General features: G+C 40.8%; 1 protein-coding gene across 2 annotated transcripts in view; it reads left to right on the top strand.

The window, feature by feature from the left end:
- FCER1G (Fc epsilon receptor Ig) overlaps nucleotides 1-17,158 on the top strand; it is a 23,442-nt gene extending 6,284 nt beyond the window's left edge. The window contains exons 2-6 of one of the 2 annotated variants that reach the window (XM_089661574.1): nucleotides 229-329; nucleotides 1,934-1,984; nucleotides 5,871-5,950; nucleotides 13,222-13,242; nucleotides 16,099-17,158. In XM_089661574.1, coding sequence (XP_089517700.1) covers nucleotides 243-329; nucleotides 1,934-1,984; nucleotides 5,871-5,950; nucleotides 13,222-13,242; nucleotides 16,099-16,138 — 279 coding nt within the window. In that variant the 5' untranslated portion in view covers nucleotides 229-242 and the 3' untranslated portion in view covers nucleotides 16,139-17,158. The remainder of the gene's footprint in view (nucleotides 1-228; nucleotides 330-1,933; nucleotides 1,985-5,870; nucleotides 5,951-13,221; nucleotides 13,243-16,098) is intronic. The other variant, XM_089661573.1, reaches the window with a different exon arrangement.
- Nucleotides 17,159-24,422: the final 7,264 nt, after the last annotated feature.

Genomic DNA, 24,422 nt, shown 5'->3' with positions numbered 1-24,422 from the left:
TCCTTCCTCCTGCCGGTGACCCCTCTAGGTCTATATAGAGGAATCAAGACCTCCTTCCTCCTCCTGGTGACCCCTCTAGGTCTGTATATAGGAATCAGGACCTCCTTCCTCCCAGTGGTGACCCCTCTCAGTTTGTATGCAGTCTATCTTTTCCTGTTTCTTTGGTTCCTCCAGTAATAGAAGTCGTCATTATAGATCTCTAATTCGTCTTTTGGGTTTTATTTCCAGCTGTATCTGCGAAGATGAACGAGCCGGAGATCTGCTACATCCTGGACGCCATTTTGTTTGTGTATGGAATCGTTCTCACTGCTCTCTACTGCCACCTGAAGGTAAGGGCATTTCTCTGCAGCAAGGGGAAGATCTTCATTGTGTTGGTGTATCCTCTCCGACATTTGCTTGTGAAACCCATGGATCTGGAGGGCTCCCTGGGATTCTGGTGTCCTCTCCTGGATTCTGGTGTCCTCTCCGGGATTCTGGTGTCCTCCCCGGGATTCTGGTGTCCTCCCCGGGATTCTGGTGTCCTCCCTGGGATTCCGGTGTCCTCCCTGGGATTCTGGTGTCCTCCCTGGGATCTGGTGTCCTCCTTGGGATTTTGGTGTCTTCTCCAGGATTCTGGTATCCTCTCCGGGATTCTGGTATCCTCCTTGGGATTCTGGTGTCCTCCTTGGGATTCAGGTGTCCTGCCTGGGATTCAGGTGTCCTCCCTGGGATTCAGGTGTCCTCCCCGGGATTCTGGTGTCCTCCTTGGGATTCAGGTGTCCTGCCTGGGAGTCAGGTGTCCTCCCTGGGATTCAGGTGTCCTCCCCGGGATTCTGGTGTCCTCCTTGGGATTCTGGTGTCCTCCCTGGGATTCTGGTGTCCTCCTTGGGATTCAGGTGTCCTCCCCGGGATTCTGGTGTCCTCCTTGGGATTCTGGTGTCCTCCCTGGGATTCTGGTGTCCTCCTTGGGATTCAGGTGTCCTCCCCGGGATTCTGGTGTCCTCCTTGGGATTCTGGTGTCCTCCCCGGGATTCTGGTGTCCTCCCCGGGATTCTGGTGTCCTCCCCGGGATTCTGGTGTCCTCCCTGGGATTCTGGTGTCCTCCTTGGGATTCTGGTGTCCTCCCCGGGATTCTGGTGTCCTCCCCGGGATTCTGGTGTCCTCCCTGGAATTCTGGTGTCCTGTCCGGGATTCTGGTGTCCTCCCCGGGATTCTGGTATCCTCCTCGGGATTCTGGTGTCCTCTCCAGGATTCTGGTGTCCTCCCCAGGATTCTGGTGTCCTCTCCAGGATTCTGGTGTCCTCCCCAGGATTCTGGTGTCCTCTCCAGGATTCTGGTGTCCTCTCCAGGATTCTGGTGTCCTCCCCGGGATTCTGGTGTCCTCCCCAGGATTCTGGTGTCCTCTCCAGGATTCTGGTGTCCTGTCCGGGATTCTGGTGTCCTGTCCGGGATTCTGGTGTCCTCCCCAGGATTCTGGTCGCCTCTCCAAAATTCTGGTGTCCTGTCCATGATTCTGGTGTCCTCCCCGGGATTCTGGTGTCCTGCCCGGGATTCTGGTATCCTCTCTGGGATTCTGGTGTCCTCCCTGGGATTCTGGTGTCCTCCCCAGGATTTTGGTGTCCTCCCATGGATTCTGGTGTCCTGCCCTGGATCCTGGTGTCCTCCCTGGGATTCTGGTGTCCTCCCCGTGATTCTGGTGTCCTCCCCGGGATTTTGGTGTCCTCCCATGGATTCTGGTGTCCTGCCCGGGATAATGGTGTCCTCCCTGGGATTCTGGTGTCCTCCCCGGGATTTTGGTGTCCTCCCATGGATTCTGGTGTCCTCCCCGGGATTCTGGTGTCCTCCCCGGGATTCTGGTGTCCTGCCATGGATTCTGGTGTCCTCCCCGGGATTCTGGTGTCCTCCCCGGGATTCTGGTGTCCTGCCAATCACATCTCCTTTGTTTCTTTTTCAGATTAAGACCTCAAGGGAGAAAAAGAAGAATCCGGGGCCTGCTCTGTACGAGGTACGGACTTCTTATTTTCTGATCCTCATTTGTATCAATAACGAGAACAGGAAGTTCCTCCAGTGGTGGAAGGACTCAGTTCCTCCGGTCTTCTCCAACTTCTCACTGTGCTGATAGGGACAATACTCTCTGATTAGTAAGATATATAAAATGTATTATTTTATATATTGCAAGGCATTACTCAGAGTTTAAGTTGCCATGTCTGAAAATACATTGTAACTTTTTAAAATTATTTTTATTATTTTTAGGTTATTTTATATATTGCAAGATATTACTTAAAGTTTGAGTTGCCATTGTAACTTTTTTATATTATTTTTCTTGCTTTTTTTTTGTAATGTTTCAAGGTATTGCACAGATTTTTATTTGCCGTGTCTGAAAATACATTGCTACTTTTTAAAATTATTTTTATTATTTTTTTTAGATTATTTTATATATTGCAAGGCATTATACAGAGTTTGATTCGCTATGTCTGAAAATACAATGTAACCTTTTATATTATTAATATTTTATATATTGCAAGGTATTACTTAAAGTTTGAGTTGCCATGTCTTAAAATACATTGTAAGTTTTTAATATAATTTGTCGTGTAATTTTTTTTTTTTTTTTAGTGCAAGGTATTGCACAGATTTTTATTTGCCATGTCTGAAAATACATTGTTACTTTTTAAAATTATTTTTATTATTTTTTTTATTATTTTATACATTGCAAGGTATCACGCGGAGTTTGATTTGCCATATCTGAAAATAAAAAGTGACTTTTTCTATATTATTTTTAGTTTATTATATATATTTTTTTTAATTATTTTATATATTGTAAGGCATTATACACAGTTTGATTTGTCATGTCTTGAATATATATTGGAACTTTTTAAAGATTATTTTAATTTTTTTTTATTATTTAATCTATTGCAAGGCATTCCCCAGTGTTTGATTTGACATGTAACTTTTTTAGGATTATGTTTGGTTATTTATTTTTGTATGGTTTTTTTTATATTGCAAAGCATTGCTGAAATTTCATTTGCCATGTCTGAAAAGACAATTAAACTTTGTAATATTATTTTTATTTATTTGTTTATTTATATTTTATTATTTTATATATTGCAAGGCATCACACGAACTTTGATTTGCCATGTCTGAAAAAAAAATAAAATTTTTGTATATTATTTTTATTTTATTATTTTTTTATTAATTTATATGTTGCAAGGCATTGAACAGAGTGTGATTTGCTATGTCTGAAATTACATCGTAAACTTTTATTTTTTTTTATTTTTGCCTGGAGTGGGCATGGGTTAGAACCTCAGATCCTCACTTTCTGTCCTGGTGACACAATGTGCTTTAGAAAGTGACAGGTTGTCACCATATTTGTTTATTATTTGTATTATTTATTTTTAAAATTATTTTATATATTGCAAGGCATTGCATGGAGTTTGATTTGCCATGTCTTGATCATTCATTAAAACTTTATTTTTAATATTAATATTATTATTTTTGTTATTATTTTTTTCTATATTATTTTATCTATTGCAAGGCATTGCCATGTAACATTTTAAATATTATATTTATTTTTACATTGCAAGGCATTGCTTGGAATTTGATTTGCCGTGTCTGAAAATACAAATATTATATTATATTTATTATTTTATCTATTTGATTTCCCATGTCTTGAATATACATTTTATTTTTTTGGATATTATTTTTAATATTACTATTATTATTATTATTTTTTTTAATCTATTGCAAGGCATTGCCATGCAACATTTTAAATATTATATTTATTTATTTATTTTTATATTGCAAGGCATTGCTTGGAATTTGAATTGCCATGTCTGAAAATACAAATATTATATTACATTATATTATATTATATTATATTTATTATTTTATCTATTTAATTTTCCATGTCTTGAATATACATTTTATCTTTTTGGATATTATTTTTAATATTACTATTATTATTTTTTTTTTTTTTAATCTATTGCAAGCCATTGCCATGTAACATTTTAAATATTATATTTATTTATTTATTTTTATATTGCAAGGCATTGCTTGGAATTTGATTTGCCATGTCTGAAAATACAAATATTATATTATATTATATTATATTATATTATATTGATTATTTCATCTATTTGATTTCCCATTTCTTGAATATAAATTGGATCTTTTTGGATATTATATTTAATATTACTATTATTATTATTATTATTATTTTTTTAATCTATTGCAAGGCATTGCACAGAGTTTGATTTCCCATGTCTTGTATATACATGGGATCTTTTTGGATATTATTTTTTAATATTATTTTTTTTAATCTATTGCAAGACATTTGATTTGCCGTGTCTGAAAATACAAATATTATATTACATTATATTATATTATATTATATTTATTATTTTATCTATTTAATTTTCCATGTCTTGAATATACATTTTATCTTTTTGGATATTATTTTTAATATTACTATTATTATTTTTTTTTTCTAATCTATTGCAAGCCATTGCCATGTAACATTTTAAATATTATATTTATTTATTTATTTTTATATTGCAAGGCATTGCTTGGAATTTGATTTGCCATGTCTGAAAATACAAATATTATATTATATTATATTATATTATATTATATTATATTATATTGATTATTTCATCTATTTGATTTCCCATTTCTTGAATATACATTGGATCTTTTTGGATATTATATTTAATATTACTATTATTATTATTATTTTTTTTTTAATCTATTGCAAGGCATTGCACAGAGTTTGATTTCCCATGTCTTGTATATACATGGGATCTTTTTGGATATTATTTTTTAATATTATTTTTTTTAATCTATTGCAAGGCATTTGATTTGCCGTGTCTGAAAATACAAATATTATATTACATTATATTATATTATATTTATTATTTCATCTATTTGATTTCCCATTTCTTGAATATACATTAGATCTTTTTGGATATTATTTTTTAATATTATTATTTTTTTTAATCTATTGCAAGGCCATCTATTTGATTTGCCATGTCCAAAAATAATTTGTAACTTTTTTTTTCTTTTTTTTTAGTTTTGTCAGGAGCGGGCATGGGTTAGAACCTCAGATCCTCGCTTCCTGTCCTGGTGACACCTTGGGGTTTATTTACTAAAGCTGGAGAGTCCAAAATCAGACTCCCTTCTGCATAGAAACCAATCAGCTTCCAGGTTTCATTGCCAAAGCTTCATTGAACAAGCTGAGGTTAGAAGCTGATTGGTTTCTATGCAGAAGGGAGTCTGATTTTGGACTCTCCAGCTTTAGTAAATAAACCCCCTTGTGTCTCAGGAAGTGACAGGTTGTCACCAGTTTAGGAAGTGCGTATAGACAGCAGTACAGACCTGATGGAGGGTCTAACCCATCCCCCGTTCCATCTAAAACTAGTCAGAGCTGGTCTTTTTGGGGGTAACACCTTTCAAACGTTCACACCCTAGTGCCCCCTCCCCCGCCCCCCAATGTCTTGCTGCAAGGGTGACAACACATTTCAGAGCATGTAGTTCTGCAGATTCCACCCACTTTCCCGCCCACTCCCAGCTCCATAGACTACTAGCACAGGTGACCCCCAGCTCGATTTTCCTCTCCTTCCTGTAGTCCTACCTAAGTCCCTCCCCCTCCCTCCCATCAGAGAACAAACACTCCCACTACAAAGCCTGATTTCTGCTTTCAGCTCTTTGATATAAATACAGATTTCAGGTATCTATACTGGCTGAATCTGGAAAAGATCTAAAAAAAAAAGAAAAAAACCCCTGATCTACAGCCTTGTATTTTTCCTTTAAGTTCCTCGGGGGCGGGTCCTTGCAGTCACTCGGGGGGCGGGTACTTGCAGTCACTCGGGGTACAATAATGTGTGTTTGGTTTGCAGCCACTCAGCTACCCATCGAAGCAGATCTACAGCGAGATCGGGAAGGGAGAAGGAGGGACCGAGATGAAGGTGAGGACCTGGTGCGTGTTGTCAGATCTGATCACTATGTAGATAAGTAGGCTTCCCTCTCCTGGAGCCAATGCTGCTCCAGCTCCTCCTGGGGCTGCCTGTATGAGCAGTGGTCACACGGTCTCTGGTGAAGGGAAGGATCGCCCAGAAAGCGGACGTCCCCTTTAAGAGAGATCATGTGACCAGATGCCGAGGCCGAGGACCCTGAAAGACATTAGCAGACCGCAGATCCTTGCCTGCTTCTGCTCTGGAAGTACTGAGATTGGTCATCCCAGCGGATGTGGGAAGGGCCTCCCAGTATGATCACATGACCAGCCCAATTAAAAGGAAATATTGCATCATCATTCTTCTACCGCAGCCAATGGGATGCTCATGGGAACGCCTTCATTATAGACTCCTTCATTGGAGACTCCTTCATTGGGGACGCCTTCATTGGGGACGCCTTCATTGGGGACTCCTTCATTGGAGACGCCTTCATTGGGGACGCCTTCATTGGAGACACCTTCATTGGAGACGCCTTCATTGGGGACGCCTTCATTGTGGACTCCTTCATTGGGGACTCCTTCATTGGAGACGCCTTCATTGTGGACGCCTTTATTGGGGACTTCTTCATTGGAGACGCCTTCATTGGGGACTCCTTCATTGGGGATGCCTTCATTGGGGACTCCTTCATTGGGGACTCCTTCATTGGGGACTCTTTCATTGGGGACGCCTTCATTGGAGACTCCTTCATTGGAGACGCCTTCATTGGGGACGCCTTCATTGTGGACTCCTTCATTGGGGACTCCTTCATTGGAGACGCCTTCATTGTGGACGCCTTTATTGGGGACTTCTTCATTGGAGACGCCTTCATTGGGGACTCCTTCATTGGGGATGCCTTCATTGGGGACTCCTTCATTGGGGACTCCTTCATTGGGGACGCCTTCATTGGAGACTCCTTCATTGGAGACGCCTTCATTGGGGACGCCTTCATTGTGGACTCCTTCATTGGGGACTCCTTCATTGGAGACGCCTTCATTGTGGACGCCTTTATTGGGGACTTCTTCATTGGAGACGCCTTCATTGGGGACTCCTTCATTGGGGATGCCTTCATTGGGGACTCCTTCATTGGAGATGCCTTCATTGGAGACGCCTTCATTGGGGACGCCTTCATTGGAGACTCCTTCATTGGAGATGCCTTCATTGGGGACTCCTTCATTGGAGACGCCTTCATTGGAGATGCCTTCATTGGGGACTCCTTCATTGGAGACGCCTTCATTGGAGATGCCTTCATTGGGGATGCCTTCATTGGGGACTCCTTTATTAGAGACGCCTTCATTGGGGACTCCTTCATTGGACACTCCTTCATTGGGGACTCCTTCATTTGAGACGCCTTCATTGGGGACTCCTTCATTGGAGACGCCTTCATTGGAGACGCCTTCATTGGGGATGCCTTCATTGGGGATGCCTTCATTGGGGATGCCTTCATTGGGGACTCCTTCATTGGGGATGCCTTCATTGGGGACTCCTTCATTGGGGAATCCTTTATTAGAGACGCCTTCATTGGAGACGCCTTCATTGGGGATGCCTTCATTGGGGACTCCTTCATTGGGGAATCCTTTATTAGAGACGCCTTCATTGGGCACTCCTTCATTGGGGACTCCTTCATTGGAGACGCCTTCATTGGAGACGCCTTCATTGGGGACTCCTTCATTGGGGACTCCTTTATTAGAGACGCCTTCATTGGGGACTCCTTCATTGGGGACTCCTTCATTCCATACAACAGGCAGCTGGCAGTTTGACCTCAAGTTCTGCGCAGACTTCCGGCAGAGGTAGTAAGCCAATCACAGAAGCAGGGGATTTCCCTGAGATGGGTCTACTAGTACCATTGCCATGGTTGCCCTGTTCTAGCAAGCAGGTAGAAGCGGGGGAAGGGCAGAGACAGAAAGCACAACGTTTTTGAGGGTGTCAGGAGTCAGATAATGAGGACTGTCTGGTCATGTAAGCCGGTTCCCCGAGTTAAAACAATCGCCTGATGTAAAAAGAACCACAAAAAACAAACACAAAACGAAACGTTCGGCCGGGAGATGTTGGGTTTCCTGAGCCCCCCGCAGCTCCTCCACCGGGGCCCTTTAAGGCGGCGGGTGTCTCAGAGCGAAACAAGAAGCGTTGTTGCAGCGTCCAGCGCCTGTCTGACCACTTCCTCCTCAACGCCTGTCGCCTCCGCGCTGTCAGCCCCCCCCCCCCCACATCACACCCTAATGTTCCCTGAGATTAGATTGCAAGCTCCTAGGATCGGGCAGCCAGTGTGGGGGTGAGGGGGCTGCAAGTGACACTCAAAAAAAACAAAAAAAGAGAGAAACATATATTGTGGCTATGTGTGTCAGTGCTGAGCGGGGGCCCCGGGCCCTTCGTGGAGGAGGATGTGGTCAGACAAGTACGAAGATCTGCACCTCGGGGTTTACTCTGAGATGGACAATATATATATATATATATACTATACCCCCTATATACACCCTATATATATATACACCCTATATACACCCTATATATATATACACCCTATATACACACTATATATATACTATACCCTATATACACCCTATATACACACTATATATATATACTAGACACTCTATATACACCCTATATATATACTATACCCTATATACACCCTATATACACCCTATATATATATACACCCTATATACACACTATATATATATATACACCCTATATACACCCTATATATATATATATACACCCTATATACACCCTATATATATATACACCCTATATACACCCTATATATATATACACCCTATATACACTCTATATACACCCTATATATATATACTAGACACTCTATATACACCCTATATACACCCTATATATATACTATACCCTATATACACACTATATACACACTATATATATATATATATACTATACACTCTATATACACCCTATATACACCCTATATATATATATATACTATACACTCTATATACACCCTATATACACTCTATATATATATACTAGACACTCTATATACACCCTATATACACCCTATATACACACTATATATATATACACACCCTATATACACCCTATATATATATATACACCCTACAAACACCCTATATATATATACACTCTATATACACTCTATATATATATACACCCTATATACACCCTATATATATATATATATACACACCCTATAAACACCCTATATATATATACACCCTATATACACCCTATATATATATATATATACACACCCTATAAACACCCTATATATATATACACCCTATATACACCCTATATATATATACACCCTATATACACCCTATATATATATATACCCTATAAACACCCTATATATATATACACCCTATATACACCCTATATATATATATACACCCTATATACACCCTATATATATATACACCCTATAAACACCCTATATATATATACACTCTATATACACCCTATATATATATATACACCCTATATTATTATTATTATTATTATACAGTATTTATAAAGCGCCAATAGTTGGCTCAGCGCTGTACATTACAAAGGGGGACAGAACATGTGACAGAACAATACCAATACAATGCAAAACATGAGGGGATCGAGGGCCCTGCTCCTTGGAGCTTACAATCTAGGAGGGAGGGGATGGTGGCACAGGAGGAGATAGCTGTGGGGGATGGAGTGGTAGAAGAGTGGAGGAGATCGGCAGGTTAGCAGGGGGTGGGGTAGGCTTCCCTGAAGAGATGGGTTTTCAGGGTGCGCCTAAAGGAGAGGAGAGTAGGTGATAATCTGATGGGTTGGGGAAGGGAGTTCCAGAGGATGGGTGACACCCTGGAGAAGTCCTGGAGGCGGGCATGGGAGGAGGAGACCAGGGAACTAGAGAGAAGGAGGTCTTGTGAGGAGCGGAGTGTGCGTGTTGGGCGGTACTTGGATATTAGGTCAGTGATGTAGTTCGGGGCAGTATGGTGGACGGCTTTGTACGTCAGTGTTAGGATTTTGAATTTGATCCGTTGCGCAATCGGAAGCCAGTGGAGGGATTGGTAGAGGGGGGTGGAGGACACTGAGTGGAGGCCAGTGGAGGGATTGGCAGAGGGGGGTGGAGGACACTGAGTGGAGGCCAGTGGAGGGATTGGCAGAGGGGGGTGGAGGACACTGAGTGGAGGCCAGTGGAGGGATTGGCAGAGGGGGGTGGAGGACACTGAGTGGAGGCCAGTGGAAGGATTGGCAGAGAGGGGTGGAGGCCAGTGGAGGGATTGGCAGAGGGGGGTGGCGGAGATGGAGCGGTTGGAAAGGTGAATGAGTCTGGCAGCCGTATTCAGGATGGACTGAAGCGGGGATAGCCAGCGGCGAGGCAGGCCAGTGAGGAGGGAGTTGCAGTAGTCGAGTCGTGATATGATGAGGGAGTGGATGAGCTGTTTAGTGGTTTCTGGGGTTAGGAACGTGCGGATTTTGGCGATGTTGTGGAGGTGGAGTCTGCATGTTGCGGAGGTGGAGTCTGCATGTTGCGGAGGTGGAGTCTGCATGTTGCGGAGGTGGAGTCTGCATGTTGCGGAGGTGGAGTCTGCATGTTGCGGAGGTAGAGTCTGCATGTTGCGGAGGTGGAGTCTGCATGTTGCGGAGGTGGAGTCTGCATGTTGCGGAGGTGGAGTCTGCATGTTGCGGAGGTGGAGTCTGCATGTTGCGGAGGTGGAGTCTGCATGTTGCGGAGGTGGAGTCTGCATGTTGCGGAGGCGGAGTCTGCATGTTGCGGAGGTGGAGGCGGCACGAGTTTGTTAAAGATTGGACTTGGGGCTGGAAGGATAGGTTGGAGTCCAGAATGACACCCAGTACTCTGGCCTGCGGGGCGGGTTTGATGGTGGCGTTGTTGGACGTGATGGAGAAGTCAATGGGGGGTGGGGTCCGGGCTGGGGGAAAGACAAGAAACTCGGTTTTGGAGAGGTTCAGTTTAAGGAAGTGGAGCGACATCCAGTCTGATATGTCGCTCAGTAGGTGTGTGATTCGGGCGGAGACCGAGGGGGTGAGGTGGGGGGTTGAGAGATAGATTTGTGTGTCGTCGGCATAGAGGTGGTAGTTGAAGCCGTGAGAGTGTATGAGTTGGCCAAGGGAGGAGGTGTAGATGGAGAAGAGAAGGGGCCCGAGGACAGAGCCTTGAGGGACCCCAACAGAGAGGGGGAGTGAGGGGGAGGTGGTAGCATTATAGGTAACGCTGAAGGAGTGTTGTGACAGGTAGGATGAGAGCCAGGAGAGAGCAGAATCTCTGAGGCCGAGGGAGTGTAGTTTTCTGAGGAGGAGGGGGTGGTCGACTGTGTTGAAGGCTGCTGAGAGGTCAAGGAGTAGGAGCACTGAGTAGTGGCCATTAGCTTTGGCGGTTAGCAGGTCGTTGGAGAGTTTGAGTAAGGCGGTTTCGGTGGAGTGTAGGGGAGGGAAGCCGGACTGTAGGGGATCGAGGAGGTGGTTGTCGTTACACTCTATATATATATACAGAGAGATGCAACACTTCGAACATTTCACATGTGGTCACAAAACTGCTAATGTCTGTCTATCATATACTTCATATACAGTATATACTGCACACTACACACATATATATATATATAAAACCAGAAAAATAAATAATATTCATTAAACTTATATGTAACATGTGGTCCGGATACTATACTACCAAAAAAAAAAGAATATATATGTATATAATAATGATACTAATAATAATAATATATATCCTGCATAATAATATATATATATATATATATATATATATATATATATATATATATTGCATATAAAACTAGCAAATTAATTAATAATACAATAATATTCATTAAACTTATATTTAATATGTAACATGTGGTCCGGGTACTATACTACCAAAAAAAGAATATATATACACACACACCCATATTCATATTGCTTCTGTATTCCTGCTGGTGCTATATATATCCTGTATAATAATAATAATATATATCCTGTATAATAATAATAATATATAAATCCTGTATAATAATAATAATATATATATATCCTGTATAATAATAATAATATATATCCTGTATAATAATAATATATATATGACAAAAGTTAAAGTGAGTATTCAAGTAAAATTAAAATTAAATCTATAAATCCGTTTTCATTTAATATTTAACATGTGGTCATATATATATATATAGTATCTATAGTGTATGTGGTAATATATATATATATATAGTGTGCATGCAGCCTGACAAAAATGATTGTTCTTGAATTCCGCTCCAAATACCTATCCTGTGTAAGAAAGATCTATATTTTCACCTATTTTAGGCTCGCTCTGGTCCGGTCACATGATCCCCTGCGTCAGCCAGTGGTGGCTGCAGGGGAGAAGAAGGAGTGCTGATGATGGCTGGGACATGGGAGCCTACGGGAACGGCTGGGACGTGGGAGCCTACGGGAACGGCTGGGACGTGGGAGCCTACGGGAACGGCTGGGACATGGGAGCCTACGGGAACGGCTGGGACGTGGGTGTCTATGGGAACGGCTGGGACGTGGGTGTCTATGGGAACGGCTGGGACGTGGGTGTCTATGGGAACGGCTGGGACGTGGGTGTCTATGGGAACGGCTGGGACGTGGGAGCCTACGGGAACGGCTGGGACATGGGAGCCTACGGGAACGGCTGGGACGTGGGAGCCTACGGGAACGGCTGGGACATGGGAGCCTACGGGAACGGCTGGGACATGGGAGCCTATGGGAACGGCTGGGACATGGGAGCCTATGGGGTGATGTTACTGGTCCTGGAATTCCCAGCCATTGTCAAGCGCTCCCTCTTCTCCCCTGCAGCCACCACCAACTGACGCAGGGGATCATGTGACCGGACCGGAGCTGAAAGTAGGCAAGCATACACATCAGGTTGGTCAGCACCGGGGTGAGGAGGGGGGAGGGGACAACGGTCAGACTAGCTGAGCCCGGAATACTACTTTAACTCTGAGCATATAAATGTTCTCAGTAATAGAAATGTATTATAATATCAAATCATAAAAATTAAATACACTCCCAGCCGGCGTCACAAACTACACATCAGATATATATATATAATGTACATATATAAAATATTTGGGTTTTTTTTAATTATAGAACGGTTGAAAAACTATAACATTCACACCGCCATCTATAAATCTATAAATTGTGAATTTTAAACGATCGCATTTTCAAAGTAATAATATATATATTTATGGTGCTGTACAGAATATATTGTATGTTGTTACATTGTTATTATTGTTTTTTTTGTTTTTTTCAGGGAGGAGAAAGTGTTTACACTGTAAGTATCACTCTGTATTGTATCTTATATCTGGAGGGTGGTGATGTCACTCTGTATAATATATCTTATATCTGGAGGGCGGTGATGTCACTCTGTATAATATATCTTATATCTGGAGGGCGGTGATGTCACTCTGTATAATATATCTTATATCTGGAGGGCGGTGATGTCACTCCTGTATAATATATCTTATATCTGGAGGGTGGTGATGTCACTCCTGTATAATATATCTTATATCTGGAGGGCGGTGATGTCACTCTGTATTGTATCTTATATCTGGAGGGCGGTGATGTCACTCTGTATAATATATCTTATATCTGGAGGGCGGTGATGTCACTCCTGTATAATATATCTTATATCTGGAGGGCGGTGATGTCACTCTGTATAATATATCTTATATCCGGAGGGCGGTGATGTCACTCCTGTATAATATATCTTATATCCGGAGGGCGGTGATGTCACTCTGTATAATATATCTTATATCCGGAGGGCGGTGATGTCACTCCTGTATAATATATCTTATATCTGGAGGGCGGTGATGTCACTCCTGTATAATATATCTTATATCCGGAGGGCGGTGATGTCACTCTGTATAATATATCTTATATCTGGAGGGCGGTGATGTCACTCCTGTATAATATATCTTATATCCGGAGGGCGGTGATGTCACTCCTGTATAATATATCTTATATCCGGAGGGCGGTGATGTCACTCTGTATAATATATCTTATATCTGGAGGGCGGTGATGTCACTCTGTATAATATATCTTATATCCGGAGGGTGGTGATGTCACTCTGTATAATATATCTTATATCTGGAGGGCGGTGATGTCACTCTGTATAATATATTTTATATCTGGAGGGCGGTGATGTCACTCTGTATAATATATCTTATATCTGGAGGGCGGTGATGTCACTCTGTATAATATATCTTATATCTGGAGAGCGGTGATGTCACTCTGTATAATATATCTTATATCTGGAGGGCGGTGATGTCACTCTGTATAATATATCTTATATCTGGAGGGCGGTGATGTCACTCTGTATAATATATCTTATATCTGGAGGGCGGTGATGTCACTCTGTATAATATATCTTATATCTGGAGGGCGGTGATGTCACTCTGTATAATATATCTTATATCTGGAGGGCGGTGATGTCACTCTGTATAATATATCTTATATCTGGAGGGCGGTGATGTCACTCCTGTATAATATATCTTATATCTGGAGGGCGGTGATGTCACTCTGTATAATATATCTTATATCTGGAGGGCGGTGATGTCACTCTGTATAATATATCTTATATCTGGAGGGCGGTGATGTCACTCTGTATAATATATCTTATATCCGGAGGGCGGTGATGTCACTCTGTATAATATATCTTATATCTGGAGGGCGGTGATGTCACTCTGTATAATATATCTTATATCTGGAGGGCGGTGATGTCACTCTGTATAATATATCTTATATCCGGAGGGTGGTGATGTCACTCTGTATAATATATCTTATATCTGGAGGGCGGTGATGTCACTCTGTATAATATATCTTATATCTGGAGGGCGGTGATGTCACTCCTGTATAATATATCTTATATCCGGAGGGCGGTGATGTCACTCTGTATAATATATCTTATATCTGGAGGGCGGTGATGTCACTCCTGTATAATATATCTTATATCTGGAGGGCGGTGATGTCACTCCTGTATAATATATCTTATATCTGGAGGGCGGTGATGTCACTCCTGTATAATATATCTTATATCTGGAGGGCGGTGATGTCACTCTGTATAATATATCTTATATCTGGAGGGCGGTGATGTCACTCTGTATAATATATCTTATATCTGGAGAGCGGTGATGTCACTCTGTATAATATATCTTATATCCGGAGGGCGGTGATGTCACTCTGTATAATATATCTTATATCCGGAGGGCGGTGATGTCACTCTGTATAATATATCTTATATCTGGAGGGCGGTGATGTCACTCTGTATAATATATCTTATATCCGGAGGGCGGTGATGTCACTCCTGTATAATATATCTTATATCTGGAGGGCGGTGATGTCACTCTGTATAATATATCTTATATCTGGAGGGCGGTGATGTCACTCTGTATAATATATCTTATATCTGGAGGGCGGTGATGTCACTCCTGTATAATATATCTTATATCTGGAGGGCGGTGATGTCACTCTGTATAATATATCTTATATCTGGAGGGCGGTGATGTCACTCTGTATAATATATCTTATATCTGGAGGGCGGTGATGTCACTCTGTATAATATATCTTATATCTGGAGGGCGGTGATGTCACTCCTGTATAATATATCTTATATCTGGAGAGCGGTGATGTCACTCTGTATAATATATCTTATATCTGGAGGGCGGTGATGTCACTCTGTATAATATATCTTATATCTGGAGGGCGGTGATGTCACTCTGTATAATATATCTTATATCTGGAGAGCGGTGATGTCACTCTGTATAATATATCTTATATCCGGAGGGCGGTGATGTCACTCTGTATAATATATCTTATATCTGGAGGGCGGTGATGTCACTCTGTATAATATATCTTATATCTGGGGGGCGGTGATGTCACTCTGTATAATATATCTTATATCTGGAGGGCGGTGATGTCACTCTGTATAATATATCTTATATCTGGAGGGCGGTGATGTCACTCCTGTATAATATATCTTATATCTGGAGGGCGGTGATGTCACTCTGTATAATATATCTTATATCCGGAGGGCGGTGATGTCACTCCTGTATAATATATCTTATATCCGGAGGGCGGTGATGTCACTCTGTATAATGGACTGGTTATGACGCCCCCTTTGTCCCTGCAGGGTCTCGGTCCTACAGACAAGGCTACGTATGAGACTCTGAAGGGTCAGAAGTCGACCTGAAGATGAAGATAACAGATGATATCACCCCGCTGTTTATATCGCACGGTTGGGGTTTCCTTCTTGCTCTCTCTGACATGTTTCACTCTTTGGATCTGTAGGTACGGATGGCGGGGTGCGGGGTACACCCAGGTACAGGGGGGGGGGGTCACAGAATTTAGACGATTTTTTTTTTTATCTCTTACCAAATGGAAGAATATCAGTCAGGATTGAAAGATTTCCTTCCTTTCTCCCCATCGAGGGACACAGGAAGTCAAGTAACTGTCACTTTTTTTTTTGCCAATGCCCAATCCTCCTGCAAGTGGCAGTTCGACCCAAAAGAATACAACTTCCCGTGACCCTCAATAGACTCCAATCCAACATGAACAACATTCACACACCAACATGACACATCATGACAGAAAAAAAAACCCGAATTTAAAGTGTTACTGAACCCCCAACAGTGAAATCGGTCTGTAGATCCAGTTGTTATACCCCCTGTGGAACCCAAGGGGTTAATCCTTTGCATCATGCAAAAAGGCTGTTTGATCCTGTCTTCTCTGATCCTCCCCTTCTTCCTGTGTCCCCGCTCTTATCTCCTGATAAGACATCTTGTGTGGAGACACTTTGCACATGCTCAGTGTGGTGTGTATTGCTAGAGAGGGATTTTTTTTTGGGACAGTGCATGTTATCAGCACAGAGCCAATCAGCGCAGGTCAGGGGTTTTGCATCCTCCTAGAACAGAATGAAAAGGTCTCCTACAAGCTTTAACATCTGCTCCGCTGGACACTGATAGAAGTCACAAGACTGCTATATACTGCTGATGAGAAAAGGGATTTAGCACTTTATATTTACTAAAATAATTGAATTTCCATGTTGTGTGTACTGTGGGAGAGCAGATATAGTGAATGCGGGGTCCGGGGAGAGCGGATATAGTGAATGCGGGGTCCGGGGAGAGCGGATATAGTGAATGCGGGGTCCGGGGAGAGCGGATATAGTGAATGCGGGGTCCGGGGAGAGCGGATATAGTGAATGCGGGGTCCGGGGAGAGCGGATATAGTGAATGCGGGGTCCGGGGAGAGCGGATATAGTGAATGCGGGGTCCGGGGAGAGCGGATATAGTGAATGCGGGGTCCGGGGAGAGCGGATATAGTGAATGCGGGGTCCGGGGAGAGCGGATATAGTGAATGCGGGGTCCGGGGAGAGCGGATATAGTGAATGCGGGGTCCGGGGAGAGCGGATATAGTGAATGCGGGGTCCGGGGAGAGCGGATATAGTGAATGCGGGGTCCGGGGAGAGCGGATATAGTGAATGCGGGGTCCGGGGAGAGCGGATATAGTGAATGCGGGGTCCGGGGAGAGCGGATATAGTGAATGCGGGGTCCGGGGAGAGCGGATATAGTGAATGCGGGGTCCGGGGAGAGCGGATATAGTGAATGCGGGGTCCGGGGAGAGCGGATATAGTGAATGCGGGGTCCGGGGAGAGCGGATATAGTGAATGCGGGGTCCGGGGAGAGCGGATATAGTGAATGCGGGGTCCGGGGAGAGCGGATATAGTGAATGCGGGGTCCGGGGAGAGCGGATATAGTGAATGCGGGGTCCGGGGAGAGCGGATATGGTGAATGCGGGGTCCGGGGAGAGCGGATATGGTGAATGCGGGGTCCGGGGAGAGCGGATATGGTGAATGCGGGGTCCGGGGAGAGCGGATATAGTGAATGCGGGGTCCGGGGAGAGCGGATATAGTGAATGCGGGGTCCGGGAGAGGGGATATAGTGAATGCGGGGTCCGGGGAGAGCGGATATAGTGAATGCGGGGTCCGGGAGAGGGGATATAGTGAATGCGGGGTCCGGGGAGAGCGGATATAGTGAATGCGGGGTCCGGGGAGAGCGGATATAGTGAATGCGGGGTCCGGGAGAGGGGATATAGTGAATGCGGGGTCCGGGGAGAGCGGATATAGTGAATGCGGGGTCCGGGGAGAGCGGATATAGTGAATGCGGGGTCCGGGGAGAGCGGATATAGTGAATGCGGGGTCCGGGGTTTAGTTACACTTTAAGTACGATGTGTGACGGCGGCTCTTGCTGAGGATATTTTTTTTATAAATAAGTCAACCGCTCAGCAGGGAAAATTCAAAAACACATAACTAGCCAATCAGCAGCAGAGGATGAGATGACATCATGGCGTTATGCCGAGGTGTTGACTGAAACATGACACAAAGAGGAAGTTTGAGTTATCTTGTGGGAAATTATTACTGACAAACAAAACTGATAAGAAAAATGAGTCACTTGCAAAGATAATAATACACATTAAAAATCATTACTTTTCCTTTTTTTTTTAATTATTATTATTATTGCTTGTTTTGTAATTTTTGCAAGTTACAGAACATTTTTGCCTGTTTAGTAAATATTAAATTTGCTGTTTTTTTTGTTTTTTTTAATGTTTTTAAGCTAATAATAAGCATAGTAATTCTGTTATTTTTACTTTTCTATTATTATTGCTTATGTTGTGATTTTTGCAAGTTACAGAAAAAATTTATTTGGTAAATATTAACTTTTCTGTTTCTTTTTTTTTCTTTTTAACTGGCAAAGTCTGCCGCAACTTAGACTAAAAAAATAGGATATTCTAGTATATGATATGTAAACAATTCACAATTTATATAGCTCTATTTTTTTTTTATTATTATTATTATTTTTAAAGTACTTGCTTTTCTATGTTTTATGTGGAATTACCTGGAACATTTCAAAAGCTTTCCAAATCTTTGTTTTTGGCAATTGTGAATTTTAATTTAAAATATTTCCCCTTAATAAAAGTAGTTTTTAAATCAGTGATTGTCGGTGCGGTTCCTTTTTAAAAAAATTTATTCTTGTTAATATTTTTTATTATTGTTATGATTATTATTATTTCTATTATTATTATTATTATTATTATTATTAATAAATGAAAGGTAAAAATAATAATAATTCTTATTATTATTATTATTATTTTTCATAGAATAACAATAATAATAATAATAATTATTATTATTATTATTATTTAATGAAAAGTAATAATAATAATAATTCTTCTTCTTCTTCTTCTTCTTATTATTATTATTTTTTCATAGAATAATAATAATTAAAGTTACAGAAAAAATGTATTTGGTAAATATTAACTTTGCTTTTTTTTTTTCTTTTTAACTGGCAATGTCTGCCGCAACTTAGACTTCTTTGGGGAAAAAAATAGGATATTCTAGTATATGATATGTAAACAATTCACAATTTATATAGTTCTATTTTTTTTTTTTTTTTTATTATTATTATTACTATTTTTAAAGTACTTGCTTTTCTATGTTTTATGTGGAAATACCTGGAACATTTCAAAAGCTTTTCAAATGTTTGTTTTTGGCAATTGTGAATTTTAATTTAAAATATTTCCTCTTAATAAAAGTAGTTTTTTAAATCAGTGATTGTCGGTGCGGTTCCTTTTTAAAAAAAATTTATTCTTGTTAATATTTTTTATTTTTATTATTGTTATGATTATTATTATTACTACTATTATTATTATTAATAATAAATGAAAAGTAATAATAATAATAATTATTATTATTATTTTTCATAGAATAACAATAATAATAATTCTTCTTCTTATTATTATTTAATAAAAAGTAATAATAATAATAATAATAATAATAATTCTTCTTCTTCTTATTATTATTATTATTTTTCATAGAATAATAATAATTAAAGTTACAGAAAAAATGTATTTGGTAAATATTAACTTTGCTGTTTTTTTTTTTCTTTTTAACTGGCAAAGTCTGCCGCAACTTAGACTTCTATGGAAAAAAAATAGAATATTCTAGTATATGATATGTAAACAATTCACAATTTATATAGTTCTATTTTTTTTTTTATTACTATTATTATTACTATTTTTAAAGAACTTGCTTGTTTATGTTTTATGTGGAATTACCTGGAACATTTCAAAAGCTTTCCAAATGTTTGTTTTTGGCAATTGTGAATTTTAATTTAAAATATTTCCCCTTAATAAAAGTAGTTTTTAAATCAGTGATTGTCGGTGCGGTTCCTTTTTAAAAAAAATGATTCTTGTTAATATTTTTTATTTTTATTGTTGTTATGATTATTATTATTACTATTATTATTATTATTATTATTATTATTATTAATAATAATAATAATAATAATAAATGAAAAGTAATAATAATAATTATTATTATTATTTTTCATAGAATAACAATAATAATAATTCTTCTTATTATTATTATTTAATAAAAGTAATAATAATAATAATAATAATAATAATTCTTCTTCTTCTTATTATTATTATTATTATTATTTTTCATAGAATAATAATAATTAAAGTTACAGAAAAAATGTATTTGGTAAATATTAACTTTGCTGTTTTTTTTTTTCTTTTTAACTGGCAAAGTCTGCCGCAACTTAGACTTCTATGGAAAAAAAATAGAATATTCTAGTATATGATATGTAAACAATTCACAATTTATATAGTTCTATTTTTTTTTTATTATTATTATTATTACTATTTTTAAAGAACTTGCTTGTTTATGTTTTATGTGGAAATACCTGGAACATTTCAAAAGCTTTTCAAATGTTTGTTTTTGGCAATTGTGAATTTTAATTTAAAATATTTCCTCTTAATAAAAGTAGTTTTTAAATCAGTGATTGTCGGTGCGGTTCCTTTTTAAAAAAATTTATTCTTGTTAATATTTTTTATTTTTATTGTTGTTATGATTATTATTATTACTATTATTATTTAATGAAAAGTAATAATATTAATAATAATTCCTATTATTCTTATTATTATTTTTCATAGAATAACAATATTTATTATTATTATTTAATGAAAAGTAATAATAATAATAATTCTTATTATTATTATTTTTTATAGAATAACAATAATTATTATTATTATTATTTAATGAAAAGTAATAATAATAATAATTCTTCTTCTTATTTTTCATAGAATAACAATAATTATTATTATTATTATTATTATTTAATGAAAAGTAATAATAATAATAATAATTCTTCTTCTTATTTTTCATAGAATAATAATAATATTATTATTATTATTATTATTAATAAATGAAAACTTCAAATAATAATAATAAAAATAATCATCATAATTGTATAATCATGAGTATTATTTATTTATGTATTATATATTATTATATTATTTATTCATATGAACACTTTGCTTTATATGTCTCAAATTATTATAATTTTCTCTGCTGTTTTATCAATTTAGATTTTTCTTACTTTGAGTGCGGACGACCCTGAAGTGGTGAGTCTGAGCTGAGAGAAATCTCAAGATCTGACACCCGCCACCCCTCACAGCCTAGTCCAGTAGCATTTTTTATTTCAAATTTAAAAAAAAAATGTTATTTTAACTTATTTTAACAAAAAAAAAATAGTAAAATGAAAAAAATTAAATTAGTCTTCTTGCTGGTCTGGATGACATCACTATGAATTCCTCTTCTTCCTCTGACAGAGGTGGGGGGGGGGGGGGGGGCATTTTTTCAGGACTGAATGACGCACATGCAATGGCTTGTGAGTGCTGCTCAATCCTGGAATACCATGAGCCCAGCCTGCGTGATGACGCCACTCAATCCTGGAGTACTGTGAGGCCAGCCTGCATGACGATACCACTCAATCCTGGAGTACTGTGATCCCAGCCTGCGTGATGAAGCCGCTCAATCCTGGAGTACTGTGATCCCAGCCTGCGTGATGATGCCACTCAATCCTGGAGTACTGTGATCCCAGCCTGTGTGATGATGCCACTCAATCCTGAAGTACTGTGATCCCAGCCTGTGTGATGATGCCACTCAATCCTGGAGTACTGTGATCCCAGCCTGTGTTATGATGCCACTCAATCCTGAAGTACTGTGATCCCAGCCTGCGTGATGATGCCACTCAATCCTGGAGTACTGTGATCCCAGCCTACATGATGACGCCACTCAATCCTGGAGTACTGAAATCCCAGCCTGCGTGATGATGCCACTCAATCCTGAAGTACTGTGATCCCAGCCTGTGTGATGATGCCACTCAATCCTGGAGTACTGTGATCCCAGCCTGCGTGATGACGCTGCTCAATCCTGAAGTACTGTGATCCCAGCTTGCGTGATGACACCGCTCAATCCTGAAGTACTGTGATCCCAGCCTGTGTGATGACGCCACTCAATCCTGGAGTACTGTGATCCCAGCCTGCATGATGACGCCGCTCAATCCTAGAGTACTGTAATCCCAGCCTGCATGATGACGCCGCTCAATCCTAGAGTACTGTAATCCCAGCCTGCGTGATGACGCCACTCAATCCTAGAGTACTGTGATCCCAGCCTGCGTGATGATGCCACTCAATCCTGAAGTACTGTGATCCCAGCCTGTGTGATGATGCCACTCAATCCTGGAGTACTGTGATCCCAGCCTGCGTGATGACGCTGCTCAATCCTGGAGTACTGTGATCCCAGCCTGCGTGATGATGCCACTCAATCCTGGAGTACTGTGATCCCAGCCTGTGTGATGATGCCACTCAATCCTGAAGTACTGTGATCCCAGCCTGTGTGATGATGCCACTCAATCCTAGAGTACTGAAATCCCAGCCTGTGTGATGATGCCACTCAATCCTGAAGTACTGTGATCCCAGCCTGTGTGATGACGTCACTCAATCCTAGAGTACTGTGATCCCAGCCTGCGTGATGACGCCACTCAATCCTGGAGTACTGTGATCCCAGCCTGCGTGATGACGCTGCTCAATCCTGGAGTACTGTGATCCCAGCCTGCGTGATGACGCTGCTCAATCCTGAAGTACTGTGATCCCAGCCTGCATGATGACGTCACTCAATCCTGGAGTACTGTGATCCCAGCCTGCGTGATGATGCCACTCAATCCTGGAGTACTGTGATCCCAGCCTACATGATGACGCCACTCAATCCTAGAGTACTGAAATCCCAGCCTGCGTGATGATGCCACTCAATCCTGAAGTACTGTGATCCCAGCCTGTGTGATGATGCCACTCAATCCTGGAGTACTGTGATCCCAGCCTGCGTGATGACGCTGCTCAATCCTGAAGTACTGTGATCCCAGCTTGCGTGATGACACCGCTCAATCCTGAAGTACTGTGATCCCAGCCTGCGTGATGACACCGCTCAATCCTGAAGTACTGTGATCCCAGCCTGTGTGATGACGCCACTCAATCCTGGAGTACTGTGATCCCAGCCTGCATGATGACGCCGCTCAATCCTAGAGTACTGTAATCCCAGCCTGCGTGATGACGCCACTCAATCCTAGAGTACTGTGATCCCAGCCTGCATGATGACGTCACTCAATCCTAGAGTACTGTGATCCCAGCCTGTGTGATGATGCCACTCAATCCTGGAGTACTGTGATCCCAGCCTGCGTGATGACGCTGCTCAATCCTGAAGTACTGTGATCCCAGCTTGCGTGATGACACCGCTCAATCCTGAAGTACTGTGATCCCAGCCTGCGTGATGACACCGCTCAATCCTGAAGTACTGTGATCCCAGCCTGTGTGATGACGCCACTCAATCCTGGAGTACTGTGATCCCAGCCTGCATGATGACGCCGCTCAATCCTAGAGTACTGTAATCCCAGCCTGCGTGATGACGCCACTCAATCCTAGAGTACTGTGATCCCAGCCTGCATGATGACGTCACTCAATCCTAGAGTACTGTGATCCCAGCCTGCATGATGACGCCACTCAAGCGGTAGGTAATTTTTTTTTTTTTGTATACAGGGGGACCTACAAATGACGAATAAAATTAGATTTCCACTTTAAAATGCAATTTTATTTTATGGACCTCCATCACTTTTTGTTATGTTTGAAGCCGAGTATCTTTGTGCTGCTTCTGTTCATTTTTGCATGGCATCGCAGGACAGTTTTTTTTTGTTTCTCTCAGCCGCGGACGCTCGCTCGTGTCCGATAAGATTTCCTTCCTGTCTGAGGTTTCCTCGCTGTTTCTGTCTTCGGGGGCCCCCGCTGTGGAAATGAAACCTTTACATAGTAGACGTCACTCTTCGCAGCACAGCGTCTTTTATACAAAATATGACAAAAATAACAAATGATGCGACGACAAACGCGAACCGAGGTCTGCGATTGGAGGGTTCGGGGCGGTCTGTGTTTTACAAGTTTTGCAAGTCTTCGGATCCGTTCTCTCGGCGCACTGTTCTCATTGGTCGAATGTTTTCTGTTGGTATAGATCTACGCGGAACATTCGTAGACGTTTGCTGCGCCGTATTGCCGCAGTTGCGTCCCAGC

This window comes from Staurois parvus, unplaced genomic scaffold, assembly GCF_062004578.1.
Source record: "Staurois parvus isolate SC_StPar_1 unplaced genomic scaffold, SC_StPar_1.0 ptg001351l, whole genome shotgun sequence".
NCBI lineage: Eukaryota > Metazoa > Chordata > Amphibia > Anura > Ranidae > Staurois > Staurois parvus.
This window is presented reverse-complemented; position numbering and strand designations above follow the sequence as displayed.